This window comes from Pseudopodoces humilis, chromosome 3 (genome assembly GCF_049639895.1).
Source record: "Pseudopodoces humilis isolate 2021_Gansu_Grassland_sample_001 chromosome 3, ASM4963989v1, whole genome shotgun sequence".
NCBI classification, from domain to species: domain Eukaryota; kingdom Metazoa; phylum Chordata; class Aves; order Passeriformes; family Paridae; genus Pseudopodoces; species Pseudopodoces humilis.
In genome coordinates this window covers 64,862,726-64,886,411 of record NC_142202.1, presented here as the reverse complement: position 1 = coordinate 64,886,411, position 23,686 = coordinate 64,862,726, and the positions used below count along the sequence as shown (strand labels likewise).

Genomic DNA, 23,686 nt, shown 5'->3' with positions numbered 1-23,686 from the left:
ATTTCTCTTTAGATTTTTCTTGTTAAAATCCTCCTTAAAAAAACCTCCTTAAGGTCTTCTAATAAAATTAAAGCTTGCTGCTTCTCCTGACAGTCCATAAATAAGCAAAAATGTGAATAAATACTTAATAATAAATACTTTATCGAAACTTAAGACATTGTGTGGCTATCAGTAAATTATTAACAATTTAAAGATCTGCAGAAGCCTGTCTTTAGCCTTGATGCTTTCTGTAAGCACTTGTAGAGAGTCTCAAAACTCTTGCTGAGAGGGGAGAAATACAGTGAAGAGAATAACAAGGAGCAGAGAGTCCTCTGGATGTTCTCGTCTGCTAAGTGTAATGAATCTTGTGCTCCTACATAGTGCAGCCAAACTATCACTGTGTGCACAACACCAGTGCAGCTGGGTGATAAGTATTTTAAACATGACAGCTGACAAAACTGCCTGTTTATTGATTTTAACACATTGAAGTTACATTCAGTTAAGTTGCCTCCCACCTCCCACACCATAAAAAACCAACCCAAAACAAAATATGCAGTGGGAATGCTGGCTACCAAATGTTTCATTCTAAGATGGGCTGCTACTGCAGCATCCTGCCTGTCCTGTTTCTGTATTTTCTTCAATGTCAAGAAGTGCTCAAGTATTGAATATTCAAGTCATTAATCACTTTTAGCTTTACCCAGTATGACAAACCATTATATTTGAGTTGTTGCAGCTCTCTCATTGTCCGCATCAGTTATGCAGTTTTTAAGACCACTACAATCACAAAGCAAACCACTATAAGCAGCTTAATGGAGACTGCAGTCAGCCCAAACCAGCTGCTAGACTGTCACCTCATTTAAACAGATCCTCACGAAACTCCAGAGATGAAAAAGGCCTATCTGCCAATATCATGTTTTCAGTTTGCTAACAACGCTTCGTTTTCCCTCTCCTTTCAAGGAGAAAGGCGTCTCCACAGGCTTGCTTTATTTATCTCAAAGGCTGAAATCAACAGCTCTGAAAAATATTCACTATTTAATGCTGGCAGTTAAATATACCCTAAATCCCCCAATCAAAATCAAAGCTCCTTTTGGCAGTGTGCAAACTTCGTGTTATAGTTGCACACTATAAACTTTGAGTATATATCAAAGTTAGTCTCCAAAGCTGGCCAAAAAAATTTAAACCCACTCCCTCCCATAAAGTAATTCTATATATTTTCTGTCTGAATACTCAAAATTCTGAGGCCAAAACTTACTTTTGATACCCACAGAAGTTTACTGCATTCACAGCATTGCTTAATTGTGCAACCCAGCCTAGCAGCAATTTCTGAAATGGTGTTGAAATCTGGCAGAGGGGCTCTGGCACTGCTTCACAACATGTGTTTCTCTTCTGGTCATTTCCACTGTTTCTACTTCCATGTGCTATGTTCTGCAGAAATCACTTGTTTTCTTATTAGGATCATCTGAGCAGTTGTTACCCATTAAGAAAGGATAAACAGTCTCAATGTCTAAAAGTGAGCTAGCTACCCTGGCTCAAGGTAAAACTGCAGAAAGCAGCTGCTTTACCTCACTGAAACCACAGGGCCACCAAGGGCTGCACTGGACTGAGCTGCTTGGGAAGTGCTGGTCCTCACCAAACCTCATTTTCCCTTTTCCTGTGAAGTTCTTCTGGGGTGAGTTACCATTCTCTGTACCTCTAGATATGCTACTTCTCTAGAACTACACTGAGAGGGGGATGAAGGCAAAGTCAGAGAGAGAGAATAAATATATATATAAAATGCAGAAAGATTGCAGAAATGGCCATAAGTAAATGTAATGGGAAAACTTGGGAAAGGTATCTGACCATCAGACATCAAGAGACAGCCTATTTGCAGGAATAGAGGGAAAATTGCCCTTCAGCTTAGAAAATGAGGGCTGACACATTTGAGAAGAGAGGATTTGATGCAGTTGCTTGTGACACTGCTGTTGCTAGACTAGATATAAATGAACCCACAAGGTTCATTTTTGCTCTAAATTATCATGTCCTCTTATAAACCTACTCAATTGTGTCTCAGAGATCAGCTTGTTAACTGAGAAGAGTGAGATGGTTCTTGTCCTGGATACTTGAAAAGACTGATGGATTATTCTACTGGCAGTTATTTCCTCAAAATATAGTTAAAAGCTGAATACACATTTATTCTGTAACTAAATATTGCATGCTATCCATTGAAACCAGTTTAGGAAGATCTCTTACTTCATGTATTATGTGAAGCAGGACATTATTTGTATTACTTTTCAAAAGAGAAAAAATAACTTACATTAAAAATACATTCACTTGTCTGTTTGTGTGAATTCTACAATTTATGAATCCCTCTGATGGCCTTATACAGTCATACTACATTCTGGTATTCAAAACAAGACTATCTTGATTCCTTTTCCCACTAGAAATAAACTCTTTAAATGGCTTCAGCCATATATGCATTATCATGGCAAGCAGAAGCAGTTTTTAAATCCAGTCTGACATCTTAGTTATTGCTTTTAACTTCAGCCATTATATAATCTATAGGTGATAAAAAAATTCTAATGGAAAGCATTCCTTTTTTTTTTTTTAATATGATTTATAGAACAATGTGAAAAATAACCCCTAAGCTCTATCTAAATAGATTTCAGCTTTCCACAGTGAACTATATAACTCACCATATATTTTCATTTGTGGTTTCTGGATAGCAGAAGATATTGAATTAGGCATCAAACCTTCACATCACTCTTTCAGAATCTGGTGGGTATGTGCTGGACTGAATGGCCAGGAATAATCATGCTGTTCCCTTCGGAGTAGTCTTAAAAAGATTCTGAGAGCACTGGGGGAAATTTCTCTAAGAAAATACCAAGCAGACCCAGAATGCCCAAACTCCGCACCCTTAGTCGTAAAGAAATACCACGGCTTGCTCAGACACTTAAATCAGCTTTTTATTTAGATAAGTAGTGGATCGATAGCAATGAAGCCAGTATCAGGATGGATTTCAAATCAGGATAGTTACTCCAATGAAGAACCTGGAATCTCAGTGGGGCCCACTCATCCTGCAGTTTCTGTGAGGCTGACACTCTGCTGCTGCTTTCTGAACAAGTTACTTTTTACAATATCAAGCTGCAGCTCCTAATGCTGCATGTACACTTCCAGCTCTGGTACAGATGTACCTCAGTACAGAAAACAGATAACAGGAATACGATTGATTGGAAAATACTGGAAATAGCAACAGCCAGCAGCATAAGGAAATCTGGTTTTAGTCAGGTCCTCTCAAACTAACATTCTGGTCAGACACGATGCTCGGACAGCTTCTGAGCTAGTACTACTAAAAAACATTAAGAAAATAGGTACTTTAAGTACAGTCATAGGCAGCAGAGCTGAGACCCTGTCGTTGATATTGTCAGGTTCAGTGATGCTGCTGAACAGGTGATTCTGCTCCTCCAGCTGAAATCTGGGCAGGGAGAACCGGTCCTGTAATGCGGGGGCTATGACCACTTCTGCTCCCTGCTGGAACCTCAGTAAAACCTTGATGTTTTAAACCAGCAGAAGCAGAAGGCTAGAAGCAGCTTTGAGCTGCTTCAAAATGTCTTCTGTGGTAAGATGAATTGATAATTTCACACACTTTGTTCTCTGTTTGGCTGCCAACCCAATGGCTGAGCTACTACAACAGCACTGTTCTTATGTTATAGCCTCAAATGCACTCAAATCTAATTTAAGATCCACCTTTTGCTCTGAAGTTGAAACCACACTAGCAGTGAAAATGAGGCTGACTGCATCCAAATCTGCACTTACAAAATTAAAGGCAAGATTTCCTTAGCAGAGGATACTTGGTTGTCAAATTTACAACCACCAGAGATCACACCCTCCTTCAGATCTTCACACTTGACTTTCCTCTCTAATGAAAAAAAAGATAGTTGCAATAAGCAACCATGGTTGTATTTTTTTTTAATGCCACCACTTTTTGTGTATGGGAAGTAAAAGGAGACTTATGACTTCCCTAGGGACAGTGTGTTTCCAGATATATGAAAGAATAAGCAGATATTGCTTAGCATCTCAAAGCCTTGTCTGTAGAGGCACTGTAGATACACACAGTTAATAAGAGATAAAAGTCCTGGCCCTAGACAGCTTCCAGTCAAAACAGATGAAAGGATGGTGAAAAAAAGAGAAGTAATATTATCCTCTTTTTTAATATATATCTATATATATGAAAGTGAAGAACTGAGAAAATAGGGCATTTTCCCAGGACTGGAAGGAAAGCCTGTAAATATGAATTTAAACGGAATACTTTCCAAGTCTCAATCTGGTGTCACAAACCCATTATTTCTCCTAAACCAGCATATTAAGGAAATACCATAAATAACAAAGTAAAGTGCAGACCAGCAGGATCATAAACAGAATACCATATAGAAATGTAAGTATGAACAGCTCTGATTTTATAAAACTTTCTCTTGTGTCCAATTGGGCTGTTTCAGAGAAGCTGACAAATATATGCTCTTGTACCAAAAAGTCATTGTGAAACAATAGCCCTATTTTAATTTCTAATTATCTACCATAACACATTGATCCACGTGTGGACCACAGTCAAAACACTTTTATGGCTGAAATACATGAAAGAATTGAATACAAGAGAGGATTTCCCTCCTGGATATAAAGGAAAAGGACAAGACTAATACATATCTAGAGAAGACTCAGGAAAAAGAGTAGGACATCGATCTGAGAACTACTTGTAGGTACATTTTTTGTTGCTTATTTTATACTTTTCTCCTCCAGAGACAATTGACTACATTGCAGTAAAAGAAAAAAAAATAGTTATATTTCAAAATTCTCCCCTTTCCCACAGTATCTGTATTCCTTTAGCACTTCTGTTTGAAGAAGTCTTTTTTAAAACAGAAACTAATTCTTTAAAAAAACACCCTGTGGTAGCAAATGCATAAATCTCTCATATTGTCCTCAGAGCCTGTCTATTTAGGATTATCATAGATTAGATTATTATGGAAAGGAAGATTTAAATGTTTTATTTACCTGAACAGCATCATAATACATTTTCTTGCCATCTTCATCTGTCTTGTCTGACATCAGCCATGCCTTGAGCAGATATTCATAAAAGCTATCCCCAAGCCCTCCAATAGAGACATGATCTTAATAGGGAAGAAAGAGATTGAACAGCAATTTCATCTTTAGCCAGGACAATAAAATACGATTACAGTTTGAAACAATGTATTTAATGATCTATTTCTACAACATCTTTAATAAATATAAGCCTGGAACATCAGGAAAAACTTTACTGGTATATACAGAAAATTATTTCTTTTATTGCTATATTTTTAATTTAGCTAAAATGCCATAGTTATTTAATATCCACAATGTGCTGCAGGAGATCATGGCAAAGAAAAAACAATTTATATGTGTCCATTCTAATTCATGTAGTCTATTCCATACAAAACCATGTCAAACTAAGTTTTATTTTTATTCTAAAAAGGTAAAGAGGTAGAAAGTGTTCTCTAATTTGATAACGGCTTTCCCTTAATATGCAGGCATTGCTCTTTTAGTCACTAACCTTCCATTTAAGTCAGTTCATATAAAAGGCTTTTAGCTCCTTACTGCAGAGTTGAATTTCAAGTTATTTAGTGGTATTTAGAAATGCTGAGCCATATGTTTAAAAATAATACCACTTTTTTGAACATCTGACTGCTCTCAAAACTCAGCCGGAGTTTGGAAGGAAAACTAAGGACTTTACCACATCTACAGAGTATTGTTGCAGTGACACTGCTGTATTCTGCCCTATGCTTACTATGTGAAGCAATCTGGTACTACAGACGCTGTGATTATTCAATTGCACAATTTAGGACGTGACTCTGGAAACACTAACACCACACCAGTCAGACATTCAACATCAGTTGCACCAGTGAGGGGAAATTTAGTGATGCTCTCAGCTGCTTGTACAAGATGGAACTCATTTACTGTCCAGGAACCAAAAAGATTCTTGGCAAAATTTTGATGGGTTGTCATGATTTCAGCATAGACCCCTTAAATACATTAAATGCTACAACTATTTATATATGTGAAGTGTTTTTCTAATCTCCATTAAGTTAAGAAGAGTAGCCAAAGATTTGCTTTTGAGACTTGTTGCTGCCTGGTAAAATTAAGTGATTTAGCATTTATTGAGTCTTCAGTGAAAAATTTCAAAGTGCTTTACCAGAACTACTCATCTATAACTGTCAATTTTACAGCAAAGGAGGGATCTGTTAATTCCACTTAAGAAATCCAGGATGGACATGTCATTACACAGATCACACAGCAAGTCCCTGAGTCATACCACAAAATTCTGGCCATGAGAAAACCAAGAAAATAAAAACAAACACCTGCATAGGATGATCCAGACTCATTAAGCGAGATGCAGACAGGTTTGTGATACTGAACTCACACTCCCTTACACCTAACTCTAATCCTCCCTTCAAAGTTATCCCCCTATTGGTAGAATTCAAATGAACACAGAAAATTTATTTTTATACCCCTTTGCATCTTCTCTCCATGGAAAGAGAAGATACTCCTTTCAGCTTCCAGACAGGTTGCAAAGAGATGCAAATGTAGAAGATAGAGATTTGTCTATTCAAACTATATCAACAATGTCCTTTCCCTCTACTAGCCTGTGACATGCAAAAAAAAAAAAAATCCAGTTTTCTGAATGCAACCTGTCCCTTTGCCTGCCAAATATATTGTACCATCACACCTGGCTTTGAAATGGCTTTTGTTTTTTCCTCTCCAACCTTTTTTGAATGAGATTTATTGAAATTCTGGGAAGACTACACCATTTTTTAAATTAAATGTTCATGATCCAAAAGGAGAAGAGGTTTCTTAAAACAATGGGAACATTTCCTGTGATCAAAGGCTGATCTTTGAACAGCAGCATTTAAATGACCTTTACGGTTTCCTAAATAAATTACCATAGAAACCTCTGACATTTGCAAACTAAATAGCACAAGCAGAGTTTCATCAATAATAAGCCCTGTTATTATATACATTATTGCAGTAGACAAATCCAATTGACGCATGCTGCAGCAAATCACTGTCAGTTTACTGTCAAAATAACAAGGGCTAAATGAATTTACAGGAACAATGGCAGAGATCCATCAGTGGCCCTCACATCTAAAGCACTGCTGGAGAAGAAACATTCAGAAACCATTCCTCCTGCTCCACTTTTTATGCTTAAAAGAAAATATTTCTGTCTTGTACCAGTTAAGGGTACAAGATTGTTTGTTTGGTTGGTTTTTTTATTGTTTGGTTTTTCCATTCTGTTGTAATCAGCTGAAAATAGACTAGAAAAGCAATCTCAAATAGCATATCTTTCGAGTCTCACATTCTGATCTCTGTGGGGAAACTATTAGTTAATCAGTGTTGGTGAATGGAGGTGACTGATATGAAAGAGGTGCAACAAGATAGAACTTGTCTTTGCTGCTTCAGCATGCCAGGGATAGACCTGCATCAACATCTGCACCCATCATTCACAGGCACGGGAAGCTATTTATTTGTCAACACTGCATGCTATTGGAAAACAAAGCTCATGTATCTATAAAATTTTCTGTGCACACCAACAAAAATTGGCATTTGGTGTGAATGAGGAGTGCTTAAGATGCAATTATATTAAAAATATGGAAATAACAAAGGCCATAAGGCAGGAAAAGTGTTTTGACTGCTTTGAAATGTATAAGGCAGAGCCACTAAGTGCCTCAGCCACTAGAAGGATCTGCTCTCGTGAAGCACCAAAAAGCTCTTTCTGTGGCTAACAGAAGCCAAAAAAGGAGTTAACTGGATCTGTCTCACAGGTGCTGAGATTGTCTCTAATTAAATCCAGTACCCACAGCTGTAGGATCAACTTCCAAAGGAGGTTTTTATGTCTTGCAAAGCTGTGCTGAACCAACATGAGTTACAATTGAGCACATGTCTCAGATCTCTAAAGGGATGTCAGGATTTATACCACGTGCAACCACTGTCAATGGTCATGCATGCTGAGCTGCCACAGGCCTTGTGGCACAGTGACCTGCAGGAAGCCTCACAGCACAGCAGACTAAGAAATGACAGGTGTATTTCTAATTCATAAAGGGAAATGGCAAATCCCCTTCCATTTATTTTCCCATTTTCCCAAATGGGAAAATACAAATGAGGAACACAACCTTTTTGGACACCATTTTAACTCAGAGTGACACAAAGCTTTCAAAAATAGATTTTAATAAATAAAATCACAGAATGGATCAGGTTGGAAGGGATCACAATGGATCACCTGGTCCAAGCTCCTTGCACCAGCAGGATTATACTAGAGCACATGGCACAGTGTTGTGCCCAGATAGTTCTTGAATATTTCCAGTTAAGGACACTCCACAACCTCTACCAGACAGAGGCAATTTGTTCCAGTGCCTGTCACCTGCACAGAAAAGTTCTTCCTCATATTCAGGTAGAATTTTCTGAGCATCAGTTTATTCCTGTAGTCTCTTGTCCTTGGCAGTCTGGAGAAGAGCCTGGTCCATTCCCAGACATCCTCTCTTCAGATGCTTGAGAGACATTGATAAGGTTCCCTCTCAGTTGTCTCTTAATGCTGAACCAGCCCAGTTCTCTCAGCCTTTCCTCAAAGGAGACATGCTCCAACCCCCAATAATCTTTGTCACGCTCTGATAGACCTGCTCTATCTGATATCTGTCTCTTTTACTGACGAGCCCAGAACTAAACACAACACTTTAGTTGTGGCCTCAATACGGCTTAGTAAAGAGGCAGGATCATCTCACTTGACCTGCTGGGAATGCTCTTCATAATGCAGCCCAGGATGTCTTCTTGGCCAAAAGGGCACTGCTGGTTCATGGCCACCTTGTTGTCCTCTAGGATTGCCAGGTCCTTCTCTGCAGAGTTGCTTTCAGCAGGCTGGCCTCCGGCATGTATGGGTGCCTGAGGTTATTATTCCCCAGGTCCAGGACCCTGCATTTGTCTTTGCTGAGTTTCAGACGGTTCCTGTTTGCCCATTTCTCCAAGCTGTTGAGGTCCTGCTGAAGGGCTGCACAGCACCCTGGAGTATCGGCCATTCCAGGTTTGTGTCTTCAGAGAACTTGCTGAGGACACATCTGCCCCTCCATCCAAGTAATTGATGGATAAGTTGAACAATTCCAGGCCCAGTACCAACCCCTGGAGGACACCACCAGTGACAGGCTGCCAACCAGACCCTGTGTCACTGACTGTGATCCTCTGGGATCTGCTGCTCAGCCAGTTCTCAATCCACCTCACTGTCCACTCATCCAGGCCACACTTCCTGAGTTTCCCCACAAGAATGTTGTGAGAGTGTCGAAAGCCTTGTTAAACTCGAGGTACACAATACCCATCCAATCCCAATGTTCTGCCCTCATCCATCCATCCAGGTAGCTGCCACATCACAGAAGGCAATCAGGTTGGTCAAGCAGGATTTACCTTTAGTGAGCCAATGCTGACTACTCTTGATCAACCTCTTGTCATCCATACAGATAGAGATGGCCTCTAGGATGAGGTTCTCCATCACCTTTCCAGGGATTGAGGTGAGGCTGATGGGTCAGTAGTTCTCTGGATCATCCTCCTTGTCCTTTCTGAAGGCTGGGATTACATTTTCTTTCTTCCAGTCCTCAGGAACCTCTCCTGAACTCTACAACCTTTCAAAGATGACCGTGAGCAGCCTCTCAGACTGAGCCTGTGAGCTCTCTCAGCATTCACAGATGCATCTCATCAGGACTTGTGGATATTAAGTTTCCTAGATGTTCTCTAACCCAATCCTTTTTGACCAAGGGAAAGTCTTCCTTCCAACATTCCCTTACCCTGGGTGACACCTCCAACCTGACAGGCCTTTGTGCACATTCTCATTTCCTCAGATTCCAGGACTTCATAACAATTGTATGAGGACACCTGAAAAAATGAGGTGCATTGGGTGCATATTCTCCTGCCACCCTGAGCAGAAAGCTGTTTCTGCTCTCCTCTGCCTTTAAGGTGCCCTACTTCTGCCTGGTGGAGAGTGGGTAGGGCATCCATTGCTTCTCGTGAAGTGCACGGTGGGTGCATTTATCTGCAGCATGGTAGAGAGCAGACACTTGTCTTTGCCTTTGTGAAAACTATTCAGACTGTGGCCAGTCCCATAAGGAGTCCAGAACCTCACTTTTCCCTTAGCTACATCCTGAACAAACTTTCATACTAACAAACCTCTCCAGTTCTTTGCCTCTGTAGCACTGCCCTATGGGACCAGCTAATCTGTCTATATCTTTTCAGACCATGACAGCATATCTTGTTGTTTTCATTCAGTAATGCAAGGAAGAAAAACTGGAAAGACACCGAGTTGCGTGACTAGGATGGTGTCAGATAGAACCTAAGCAGGAAAAATGGAAAAAGCAATAAGGTCTCTAGAAGCATAATCCTGCACACTGCAGATTTTTGACATGTTGTGGAGATCAGAGAAAGACATGAACAACAAAAAAAGGCTCAGCCATCAGGAAGGGGCAAAGGAATTCAAGTAATTCAAGTATTTTACAGTCTTTTCCTTCTAATTTTGGTGTCTTCAGTAGTGATTCCAAGGGGATTAATGCCATGACATATTTCTGTTTAGTTTGCTTCCTCAGTTGGTGGCATTAAATTTCAACAGAAATCACAGCTGGTATTAACTGGAAAGACTTGTCTTATTACTTCTTTTCCCTTCAGTGGAACCACACAACTCTGAAAATGTGGAATTTTCTTCAGACAAGTTGATAATGTTTCCTTGTACAGCTACTTCAGAGAGCACTTTAGATTTTTGAATAAGAGACTTCTGTAGTCCACAAATTCCTTTCCAAAGTCATACATATTCATACATTTTCCTGCTTCCACAAGTCACACTGAAAGCTCAGAAAAAGTATATTAAAATACAGCAAGCAAGAGTATTATTTCTATATTTGCAGTATTTTTTACCTTTTATAGAACCTCAGATATAAAGTGAATTTCTATACATTATAAAAGTTCATTTTATATTAAAAAAAACATACACAGTGACTGAAAGAAGTTAATGACTGCAAAGAGAACGCTTACAGACAGCTCATAGTACCAAAAACTTCAGCTACTTACGCTGGCCCCACTGGCCACTGCTGGGATTCAGGTAGTTGGGGTAAAGGCCCTCTGGTTTATCCAGTCGATTTAGAACTTTCCGGATGTTCATTACCTAGTGGAAGGTACAAAACATTGAGCACTTAACCATTTTCCCCACAAAATACAGGAGTGTAAATATGCCTAAAAAATAACGCCCCTGATCTTATTCAACACAAACACCCAAACACCTCTGTGCAATCATATCACTATTGAAAAAACTGATATCATCATGCAAACAAGTTCCTGAAAACCTCTGGAGTTTCTGAGTCAAGCAATGAAACAACACAAGAGGAGTAAGCAAGTTCAGGACTTGCCCTGCAGAGTATCCTCCTTCTCCACAGGATACTGAAATTCACTGAGGCTATTTGCCTTAACTAAGTTCAGCTACATCAGCATTTATATTCCTCGTTTACCTAAATCAGAAATGCTATTAAATATTAAGCTTATCACCTAGTTCAGATGTGGAAGGGCACTGTAAAGGAGTTTGGGAAGGAGAGCATGGCTGGAACTGACTGAGCTTTATACAAGCAGCTTGCCCAGCAGCAGGGACCCAGGCAGCCCTGAGCGCTCTGCTGGCACTGCTAAGGAGCTCACTACAAATGAGATGCCCGGGGAAACAATTACAGTCCAGATGTTCAGCAGCTGGAGCCATCCAGCAGCACAACCCGCTGCAGAGCACATGAAATGAGTTATATTGAATTTTAGAATTCAAAGAAAAAGCAAATGTAGCAGCTTGGAAGAATGAGGATCCTAAGCACTGCAGGCCAGAAATTTTAACAAAAAAGGTACTGACAGCTTCATTATAAACCCCTGAGTGCCTAGAGACCCAGTGAAGTAGCTACTGAAAGAGAAGATAAATTAACTTATACCAAGCTGCAGAAGGATTTCTGTTGAGCTACACAAACTTTCTTCTGCCTCTTGACATTACTCATTGCCCAAAAGTAGGCTGCAATGAGTCCTAGACCTCAGTTAGTGAGTTTTTCTATGAATACATCCATGCAAAGCTTTTTCCAGCGTTTCTTCTTCGTTATCAAGTGTACCAGCCCTGGAATGGTTTGCTGCTGAGCTTTGGAATTGCAGTCTCCAAAGGGTTTTAAGAACAGCTTACATAAACAGATTTCCAGCATCTTGCAGCTACAGCATGATGGCACTGTGCAGGAGAACCATGGGCTAGGATTTTTATGATACACACTCTCATTGTTTCTTAGTAGAACAGATATTATGCGTTAAATTACCATAAATATCACAAGAAAATTAACTTATGTTGTCAATTTGTTCCTGGCTACTCCTCAGTGCTGCTACCCCCTACACATCCACTCCCCCACCCCAGTTCAAATTTAAGATAAAATGTCCTTAAATTTACCCCTAAATACATGAAAATTGCTAGGAGTTTGCTTCATAAAATTTATTCCAATGCTGACAATGGTACTGCAGCAAAGCCATTCAGTCCTTACACAAAAATAATTTTAGATTTGACTATTGCTTTTAGACCTACTGCTAAACATTGGAGTCATCAATAATTAGATTATTAAGTTGATAACATTGGCTTTAGGTAACATGGGGAGGCTGCAGTAAGAATACAAAATCAAAACAAGTGTACGTTTTAATTAGGAAATTAAAAGAAGATAAATGATAAAGCACATTATAAAGAACAGGACTTGCTGGCTATTAGTAAGTCAAAAAGCAAAGCAAAATTGTTCAGGTGGGAATTGAGGGAAGGAGGAGTTCTTTACATGGCTCATGTATATAAAAAATTATCCAGAAGACAATGTTATCAAATTTTGGAAGAATTAGTATGCACAACAACTGTTTTGTGTGAGGGTGTGATATTTTTTTCCTTTCCCAAAGAGAGTTCAAAATATATCTCTTATAGGTCAGTGCAATGGAAGGGTTTACTGACCTTACTGACAGCAGTGATATTATACAGAATTTTGAAGAGTAAACTTGTTAAAATCACCATGGTGCTTTGTTTTCTCTAGATATCAGTTATTATCCTGAATATAATGTCAGGTTTTCTTTACACCCAATTAAGTTAAGAACTGAAGAAAGCTGTACGGTCTGATTGCTTAATGTGATACTAATTTAGAAGATAAACAGAAATTAAATATTTTATGGCGCCATATACAAGAACATACATCAGAATAATTTTGGAAGGGACTTTTGAGTTTTTAATACAAAAAATATGCGAAGGTAATTAGGGAAAATGTGACAATTGCTTACAACTGAGGAAAATCCAAATCTCTCCCCATTCACATTAGTCTCTGAATATGTAACTTATCTTTTACAAAATTATTTTGATGGAGCAGTCTAACCTTTTCAGCAAAGACAGGGTTTCCAGAAAGGTGGCTCAAATGTACAAACTCCAGGTGCAAAGTCCCAAATTCTGCCAAAATGCTGCTTCCACCAGAGGCCCATGGCCAATTTCGACCGATTCCACTAAGACGGCAGGAAGAGAAAGACAGAAAATAATCATGAGCATCTATAAGGCAATGCTAATAAAATGTAATAGGCAGTAGCTATACTGGTATAATGAGAAGATAATTAGTCTAAAATGTACTTAATACGTATGTAAGAGGCCATGTTTCAGCAGCCTTCCATGATTTCACCACAGGACCTGAATTACTTCAGTCCACTCTGCTTAGGCTGTATAGTTACTTCTTGCAACAACCCAATCCATTAGCTCACAAATGGCTCCATTACACTTATCACTGTAACAGGGTTTCATTGCAGGGTACCATGTTTAAAGACATGACAAAAAACCCCTGACTATAAGAAAGCATTCTCATACTTCACCTTTTTTCCCCTGTACTTAACACAACACTCTCCAATTCTAACTCTAATTTCTACAGTGTGTTTATTAATTTAAATTAATGTATATATACAGAATAGGCTTTAAGTTAAAAGTACTGCATGCAGCACATCCTTCTTAACACATGAGACTTCAATAGAGTAGGATAAGTATGTATTGTCTGTCTGGGCACTCCTATGAGGATGAGTAACTTCAGTTTTAATTACGACCTAAAGATACTTCACAGGAAAATTAATCTTAGGATTTGTGTTGAGAATAGAGAAAAGCACATTTATTGCTAAATCCCCACTAGAAACTAATGCTGGTTGCAAATCTACTAGAGTTTCATTACAAAAAGGTGGGGTTTTTTTCCCCCTCTTGAAATTTCCAGCAGCAATATTCAGAAAATGAAAAAAAATTAGAGAAAAGCTAGGCAATGTTTCAGAGCATATAGGTGAATAATGACATATTAGACTGGCATGTTACTAACACGAATGTTACATATTAATACACTTATTAGGTACTGGAATGTCTTCCACATTTCCAAGTTGTAAACAGCATTAAACAAAAACACATCAATTTAAAAATAAAATTTTAATTCTACTTTTACACATGAGCAACCACTGCAGTCATCAATTAGCAGTTGCACAACCATGAAAATATGGTAGTCTTCCCAAGTTAAAATGTGACTCCAAAAAAAAACCAAAAAAACCCAAAACCAGAAAAAACCCCAATAAATCATGATGGAAGTTCTCAGATACATTAAAATCTCTTCTCAAAAGATCATCTATAACTGAAGTTTAACCAATACATGGAAAATAAGACTCCATTAAGTCAATCTCCCTGCTAGCTATATTAACATGGTATTTTGAGACTTCTGCAAGACACACAAAATAAAACCAAGCCATGAAACTTTAAAAGCAGAGAAAAGGCATAGAGAGCACAAAGGAAAGAGATCTGATGAGGCTCCTCTGGATGACCATAAAGGTGCAAGAGTCTGGGACACATGCAAGTCCTCTGATGTAAATACTTGCCCAAAAGTGTTTCTAATCTTCATAGCTGCAGACCAAAACCAATGACACAATGAAATCAGGGTACTGCAAAGATGCACACAATCCCAATTTGATATGGTATTTGTGTGACTGGAACAGAACACAAGTTTTATGGTATCTTAATATCTCATTTTAAGATCTATCTTACAAAGACTAGAGTACTTTTTACAGAGTGAAGAGAAACCCACGCCTGGTTTACGAACTGTCTGCACTTCAATCTACTGTGGTCTGGAATTTCTTTGAAGGGTAACGTAAAAGCATGAGATATTACAGAAAATTGGATCAAGGTGAGTACTGCAGACATGTCTGGAAACCTCTTCTTTGCAGTCTGAAGAACTCAGACTGGTTATTCTCCCAAGAACAGACTCCATCTCTGGTACATGCTGTCTCAAGTTCTAACTGCTACCTTCTAGACAAAAATATTTTAGCTTGTTTTCAAATCACCCGGAGTGAAAGAGCTGACATAAAGTTCACAGGAAGAAAAAAAAACAACCAAACCCTCAGAATTTTGAAAAGTTACCATGTTGTGGTGCAAATGGAAAAAGCCCATGTGCTTTTTTCTATCAAGTTTCTCAATCAATCTCAAAGTGAAAACATCGAGCTGTTCCTGCAGGAAGGCATCAACCAAAATTGACAGAAAACGTAATAGAGTTCCTACTTGCACTCAACCCCAGTGGATGCTGATATCAATACAACCTGCCAGAACACTCTGATGTAGTGTGTTTTGTTAACAAGGAAAATTTCCAAACACAGCTGTCAAAAGGTTTTCTGCATGAAGCAATGTACTGAGTGGAAGATTCTTCTTGTTTAAGATGGTTCAAAAATTGCGAACTCTTCAGACAAAAAGTAAGTAGAAATAAACATCTATGTTACATCTTATGTACTATTTAATGTAGCTTTCATTTTTTAAGTTGGGTCAGGTGGTTACGGAAAAAAAAAGCATCAACATATTTCTGGTAAATCTGAAAAATAAGAAGGCTATGTGTTGGTTTAGCCCCAGATGCAAGCTCTGTCACTGAAAAGCTCTTTTCAGTAAGTGGTAAAGCCCAAGATTTGCACTTCAGTTCCTCAACTATTTTTCATGCAACCTTCAGCTATGGATGTCTGGTGTTTTCTCATATCATAGAATGATCTGGGTTGAAAGGGACAGTAAAAATCATCTTGTTCCATCTCCCCTGTCATGGGCAGGGGCACCTTTCAGACACTTCTCCAGACTGAACAGCCCAATTTTCTCAGCCTGCCTTCATAAGAGGGGTTCTCCAGCCCACTGATCATCTTAATAGAATATATTTCATCTTTGGGAGCAATGGAATGGGTAAGTTTTCTATATTCCCTCACACTAACTGGAACAGCCACAGTACTGCTTTTGATTCCATTTAACTCCACCCTTATTTTAGGATGATAGTCCAGTGTGCACAATGCAGACAGTCAGCTCCTGAGGAGAGTGACCAGGAAATACTCAACAAAGCTTTCAGCATACAGAATGTGAGAAATTTCTGATAGTTTGTGATTGAGAAAGTAGACTTCGACTTTTGTTTAACATTATCTTAAAAAAAAAAAGGAAATGAAGAGGGTGCTCTTTTTCAGCCCTTCTATCCCCACTCTCCAAATCCTAAATATTGTGTACTTTTAAACAAAACAGAACTTTAAAAAGAGAGAACCTGAACAGAATAAAGTAAATGGAAAAAGACATCTGTGTCAGGGATTATAAACAATGAGTACATTTATAAAATACTTGAGGCACTCTAGAAAATAACATGCAATAAGTAAATCTAACAACTTTATAAATCTTAATTACTAGGCATAGTAAAATACTGATTTCTGCCCATGCATGATATAACAACCAGTGCTCCCAACTTAGACATTTTTCCAAGCTCTTCACCACTACCATTATCAGGGTGAAAAAAAACTTCTGCAAAGTTAAAAAAAACAATGCTAAGTACCTGTTTACTCTCTAGCCATGAAGTCAATGCCAGGTATCTCATTACTCTTTGGTTATGAAGTTATACACTGGCTTGCTGAAGTCTTGAGATGCAAACCCGAGTTCTGATGAAAGCCTGTACTTCTACTCCCAAGTTCTATCAAACCTACATAATGTTGCAAGTCCCTACAGGTTTTTTCTGTCTGGAGATGCCCATTACTGAAGTCAAGAAACAACAGCAGCAATCCGAACCCAAAGAATGATCAGGGCATTTGGGGGATTCTCAGAAGGTGGTTTATGACTCTGTGCCAAACTTATGTGCAGATCACTCTTCCCAATCAAAGCAAAGTCTGTAAAGCACTGAAAACTTTTTGCATCTTATTTTCACTCAGTTTAATGTCAAAAATGTCTTGTAAGCTGACAAATGCTGTTTTCAGAAGGAGACGGAAGACAGCAAAGGGGGCCAGGTATGATACTTTTTATATTAGTTGCATTCCTTTGTCTTGCTTTCTTTTTGTAATTTTCTTTGCCACTGAATTGTTCAATTTTTCTTATGTTGATACTACAACCTGTACTAAGTGTCAGTCATGTAGTGACATCAGAGATAGAAATAAAACTCCTACTATACACTTCAGGAAGGAAAGAGGGAAGGAGATGCGTTACTCAAACTACTTTGAAGATCCAGATGAGTACTAAAATAATTTCTGTTTATAGGGCACTGTTTTAACCTATCTCAAATTACTGTGTCTAAAATCATATATTTTACACTGCATAAAAGACACAAAAAAATTTCTGTAACATATTCACAGAACTTTAGGACTCATTATAACTTTAATTATGTAAGTAAGACAAATTTGAAGTGAGGATCTGGATCAGAGAAGCATAATATTTTGATTTATAATTTTTCTCACTGATTTCATAAATTTTCCTTCTGAACACTGAGTGCCACAGAATCTGAAAACCAGTGTTTGTAATTCTACTGTCATTCATTCCTGGGAAACATGAGCCTGATTGACCTGGGCTGCTGGTAACTCAATTCACTATTTTTCCAGCAGACCATTGTTGGTCCATCTGTACATTAAGAACAGAAAGTATGAGATCATTAAGTCTTCTAAAATGTACAGACTGTACCGAGAGAGGGGACCACAGAGGAAATATAAATATTCAAAGGTTGCTTTTTAAAAAAATACTGAAATTCAGAAGCAAAACCATATTTAAAAGAGTTCTTAAAAATTATACTACTTTCCAAAAATATATAAAGCAGCAGCTAATTTTCAACTGAAAGTAAAAGCAAATCCTCAGGGAAACTGCCCAAATACTTCAAAGGGCCAAAACACTTATCAAAATTCTTGTCATCAGTGAGCAGAACTGTTTGTCTCCACAGACAACTTGTTTATTATGCCCCAACCTCTCCTGGAGGATGCCAGGACGACTGTGCAAACTGGAGACACAGCAAGAATATTTATATTCTTATTATTTAATGCAAAACGTACCAGCATAACAGGATAGTCAATATCCTCCCGCAGACTTAGCTAGTAATAAGGTGTAAGGCCAGAATAAAAGAGATGCAGCAGCCACAATGTAAAGTGTCCAAGTACAGCTGTTAAGAAAAGTTTTAGAATTAAATATGAAAATAGGTTCCAACGGCCCCTTTGGATTTTACTAATGTTGATATTTTTTTGTAAGAAACTACCCTGCGATTGTGGGTGAAAAGGCAAAACGCTGTGACAGAGGAATCATTGAGAAGGGTCCATTTAAATTAAAGCATGCAGGTTGTGCCTGGTACTTCCAACAGTGCTGAAGGACCAAGGAGGATCTGCCTGGAAAATACAGCTTGTGACTGAAATTGGTTAGGCTTAATCCTGTTTTAAGAGGATTTCTGCAGGAGAAGAGTGCTGCCCAGCCCAGTCCTCAGAACCTGGCTGATGTCCCTTCCCACCACCAGCTGTTGCTCAGACACCCAGGAGAGAGAGGGACCTTTCCAAATGGAGGTCGAGAAACAGGCAGAGGGTGTTGCAATGGACACACAAACTTCCTTGCAGCTTTCTCCTCCCAGCACCCCAGGATGCACTTTGTGTTTCTCCTTGAGTCTCAACCCCTGAGCAAACATGCCTTGAAAACTGAAGTAACGTAGAATTATCAGGGTTTTTTTCATCAGAGAAAACCACAAACCATCCCCCTCTTTTTCCCCAAAGGAAGCCTGTGGTCCCCAGATGATTTTGAAAGCATAATATGATTGCTTTTCCATGCTTTAGTCTTAAAATTATGACAACATGCCATTTGGCTGCACAGCTGAAACCCCACACTGTAATTCAGCAGACACACTGTGTGCCAGCTACAGGTCTGACCATGAGAGAAGGTGGGGAAATGTGAGAGCACTGCAACTCCAGTAAGGGTACTCACAGAAATTAATCTCTTTGGGGCTCCCCTGATAATCAGTACAGGGAGATAACAGAATTAAATCACTTCACAGAGGAGATTAAACTGAAGATGGAGTCTTTCTTGTTATAGAGTAAACCCATGGAGACCAGTCTCCTACAGTTACCCCTTGCCAGGTGCCCAAATCTCAAAATTTCAATGAGCTTCACAGGTACCAGATGGGTTTTTTAACTCTCTACAGGCTAATACGCATAACGAAAGGGAGGATTGGAGGTAAACACTCTGTAATGTTATATTTTAAAATCTTTAATTACAGAAAAAGTTCTTTCCTAGCTCACTATTTATCTTTAATGATTTTTTTAGGAACTAGATGATTTTTAAGGTCTGTTCCAATCCAAACCATTCTACAATTTTATATTTCAATACAGTTAGAACAATCTTCAAGGGCACTGTCCATTTTGGCAGAATTGCTCATTATCCCTATGTCTTCTTTTTATAAAAAGTCAGTATATAAATGCACACAGTGTCCAGTCACAGCATTTTTAATAGTGTTTATATATTGCAAAAGCCTTCAGTCTATACACTGCCAAAACTTTTGATGTATTTCTTTTCTGTCACTACCAGTCCTTCATAATATTTTAATTAAATCAACTAAGTCTCCTTAGAACAAATGAAGAGAGGTCAGTAAACCATCAGGTTTTTCATTTACCTACTTGGTATCTATATGTGATTTTAAACAAAAATATATTTAAAAGATGAAGTTGCTGTAGAGGCATAGAAGGCACAAAATACATCAAAATGCTAAATAAAACTTAATTGCTTTCAGAAATTCCTAGGCAAATGATTAAACTCAAACCCCAACAATTAATATGTTCTAAATATAGCCACACTCACAACATAAAAAATAAGCAAATGCTAAGGAAATGTATTTTATGGATATTACAGTAGCGTCCTCTAGTATAGTACTGTAGAATAACCCTGCTTGAGCAGGAAGGTTGGACCAGATGATCCACTGTGGTTTCTTCCAACCTGACCCATACTGTGATTCTGTGATCCTCTAGGAAAGGGAGACAAATGGCAGCCAAAAGAGATTCTCAGAGGCCATTTTCATAGAGTATCTAATGTTTCATGAATTATTTAGGATTGCCACATCTGAAAATACTTTCATAAGAATAATTTTTTGGATTGCCCTGAATGGAATCATTTGTCAATGTGTCACAAAAAAAAAAAAAAAAGAAAAAAAAAAAGAAGAAAAAAAAAAAAGAGTGGTTTCTTCTCTTTCCAGAAACCAGTGCTGATCATTAGACATGCATTTCCTCCTAACAACTTGCTGAGGAGTCTAAATCCAATACCACAGACCACACTGCAGGAGTTAAAGGATGATCTGCCGTTAATACTTCTTAGAATAGGTTCCCTTCAAACTCCTGTGCTACATCTTTCTCCTTTTAGTACTGCAGCTAAGAATGTTAATAAATTATGCTGTATGATTTGAGTTTTAATTAGAGATTCATATTTTAAAGGAAAATTAAAGACAAACCCAACTATGAAGCACACAGGAAACGCTTGCCTAAAGTTTCAATTGCTCCATTTGATAAATTAAATACTAAAAAGATTTTTTCTTTTTAATTTATTTCTTTCTCCCCCACCCCCAAAAGTACAATATATAGGTTTAAGGACCTGTCTTCACAGGCACTGAAACTGATGATTTATTTGTTAACCGTTCAAAGATATTTAATGTGTTTTTCTTTTCCCCCTAAGTGGCAAGTCATCCTTACCCTTGTTTGAGAGTAGAAAGAAAGGTACAGAAATCCCATTTTCAATACACACCACTGGCACTCACTCAACTTTTCCACCCAAATCTTGTGGAACCTGCCAAGGCAGAGTCAAGCTTGGAACCTGTGACAGGACTAGCACAGTAACTGTATTTCTGTTAACAGTAAACTTTTTGCGGGCTTTAGTGGTCCCAAAATCGCCCAAGGCATCCAGATTCCTGCTGGAGCTCTGACTTTTCCACAGTATCCCTTCTCTGAGATAGGAAAATGATTATAATCTGGTCAAGCACCTCTCATTCACTATCTCAACAGCTGGAGACAGCTGAAAAAGAAACTGAAAATCAAATAGATAGCCTGCAGGGTAATTTTTGACATCTGTTTTATTCCTCATTGTAAGGAGGATTGTGCAGGCAAATTCTAACAGCTGGTTAGTTTTTCAGCTGTGACAATAAATGTGTTAACTGCCGCCCTTGCCTAACCACTGGCCAGCTGGCAGCTTCCAGCTCAGCCCAGCTGCCCTCTCTGAAGGCTGACTGATATCAGCTCTTACCTGCAGAGATGGTCTTTAGGGGTGCTGACTTAGCAGGAGGAGGCAGACAGTGGATTAGTACCATCAGCAACCCCAGGAGGAAGACTAACACGAGTGGTTACTCAATTTTATGGGATGACAGGGAATAAAAAAAATTCTACATTTGTCCTCAATGTCAGACCAACCATGAATGTTTTTCACTGCAACAAGTGATATAATGAAGAGGTATAGCCTCAAGAGCTATTAGTTTGAGAACATTAGTTTTGTCTATTTGCCTATTCATATGCAGTGTCAGCGCTAATGCTGATCTCCTGGCCACTTCAGTGATGCCAGTCCAGGAGATGCATCTGTCTGTATTGCAGACACATGCACATCATCATCTGCCTGGAAATGCGAGTAAATAAAAAAAAATTCAGAAAATCTGAAAAATCAGATTGCTGTGGCTAACTGTTCATTTGAGAAGCTACCAGCACAGCCCCCAATAGATGCTAATATGAAACAGATTTTAAAACAAGATCCTTGCTTTTCTCCATTAAGTTCATCAGGTCCTTCAAAGGCAAAGTTTATAGTTACATTTTCCAAGAAGTTACCCTCCCTCCCAGCATTTTTGCCTTTTATCTTTACAAGGAAACATACCCAGAGACCTATAGCTGCCCTAGAATGGTCACTGGCTCTTTATTGTACTTTCAGGCAAAAGGGCAAAATGTTCAAATGTTATCCAGTGGACTTGATCTTCACCAAGGTGACCACCCAACAGGCAATTCCTCTTGAAACTGGACAGAACGGCAACAGAGACTGAAGAGCACTATTAATGTAAAAGCAGAAGGGGAGCAGGAAGTACATGAAGTACAATATTTCCAGTACCAGTCTGTGCTATGGCCTCTGCCAGGACAATTCCCCACCTCCCTGAAGGGTCAGTCAGCAGTGGCAGACACAGGGAAGGCAAGAGAGTTCTGTCTGCTCCATGCCCAAGTCATCCTACATGAAAGCCCCCTAAATATTCTCTGTGGTGAAAGGTATCTGCTCATAATTAGGTCAGAGTAGTGATGGCTTCTGGGGAACACTTTTATGAGAGGACACTGCAGTGAATGGAAACAGCAGATATGGAGCAGGAGGAGCCAAGATCCAGGTGGAGAACAAAATGCCAGAGGGAACCAAGGCAAAGAGGAAACAATCTCTTATGCCTCTGGAGAGCAGCAGAGAATAAGCAAAGGCCAATGAGATTGCCTTTGGAAAGACTGTGCATTACTGTATGCATTGAAGTCTGACAGCTGCTGAGAATAAAAATAAATCACCTCTTCCATGGAGGACAAAAATGACCAGATACCATGGAGTACTTCTGTGGTCTGATACATGGATTTTGGACATCTGGATCTAGTGATACTGTGTCTATTGATGCTTAAAATAATCAGACTATCTTATTTTTACAAAACAGTCCATCCAGACTGTTGGGCTGCTTTGTTTACATCAAATTCCTGTAACATTTCTCTGTGGAAAAAGACTGAATTTCTTTAGGATTTTACAGGCAGGGTTCGTACAACCCTTTCCTTATGGCTGTCTGCCCCGTGACACTTCTCACATTACTGGTGCTCTAAAGGGGCATCAAAGCCTGTGGAATTGGCACTCTGTGGCAAACCAACAGAGCACTAAGCTCACATTTACATGCCCACATGGAGAAAGGGAGAGACAATTACTAGTCAGGCATTACATGATCTGTAATATCAATATGACACATGTCAAGTGTCTAAAGGTAATTTTCAGTGTCACCATCTAAAACCGCACTTGTTACCATAATAATTTCTGATAAAAGTTATCTGAGCACAGCACAGACTTACATGTCTCCCACAACACACTAATGAATAAACTAAACAATTCATGCTTCCTATTACTTTATACACTAAGGTTTAATTAATCAATTCCAAAGGCTAAAAAAGCAAGAGGGAATAGAACACAACAGAGCAACGCCAGAGATAATAAGTACCAGCATGGACTACTTTAATCAGGTCCCCAAAGAGAAGTGAAAATAACAGGAAATGAAAGTAATGAATGGAATTTCACAGTTCTGCCATCCATGTGATAAGTTAAGACAGAATAAAAGGAGGTGGTATTAGAATGAAATTCCCTGCTGTAGCAAGTGGTGTTACTCAGTGT

At 38.8% G+C, this 23,686-nt stretch overlaps 1 protein-coding gene across 1 annotated transcript in view; it reads right to left on the bottom strand.

Moving 5' to 3' along the window:
• The window catches only part of MAN1A1 (mannosidase alpha class 1A member 1), a 142,762-nt gene that overhangs the window by 16,955 nt on the left and 102,121 nt on the right, over positions 1–23,686 (bottom strand). The window contains exons 6-8 of the mRNA XM_005518316.3: positions 13,407–13,530; positions 11,074–11,167; positions 5,002–5,117 (exon numbers count right to left, since the gene is read on the bottom strand). Of these exons, the coding sequence (XP_005518373.2) occupies positions 5,002–5,117; positions 11,074–11,167; positions 13,407–13,530 (334 nt within the window). The remainder of the gene's footprint in view (positions 1–5,001; positions 5,118–11,073; positions 11,168–13,406; positions 13,531–23,686) is intronic.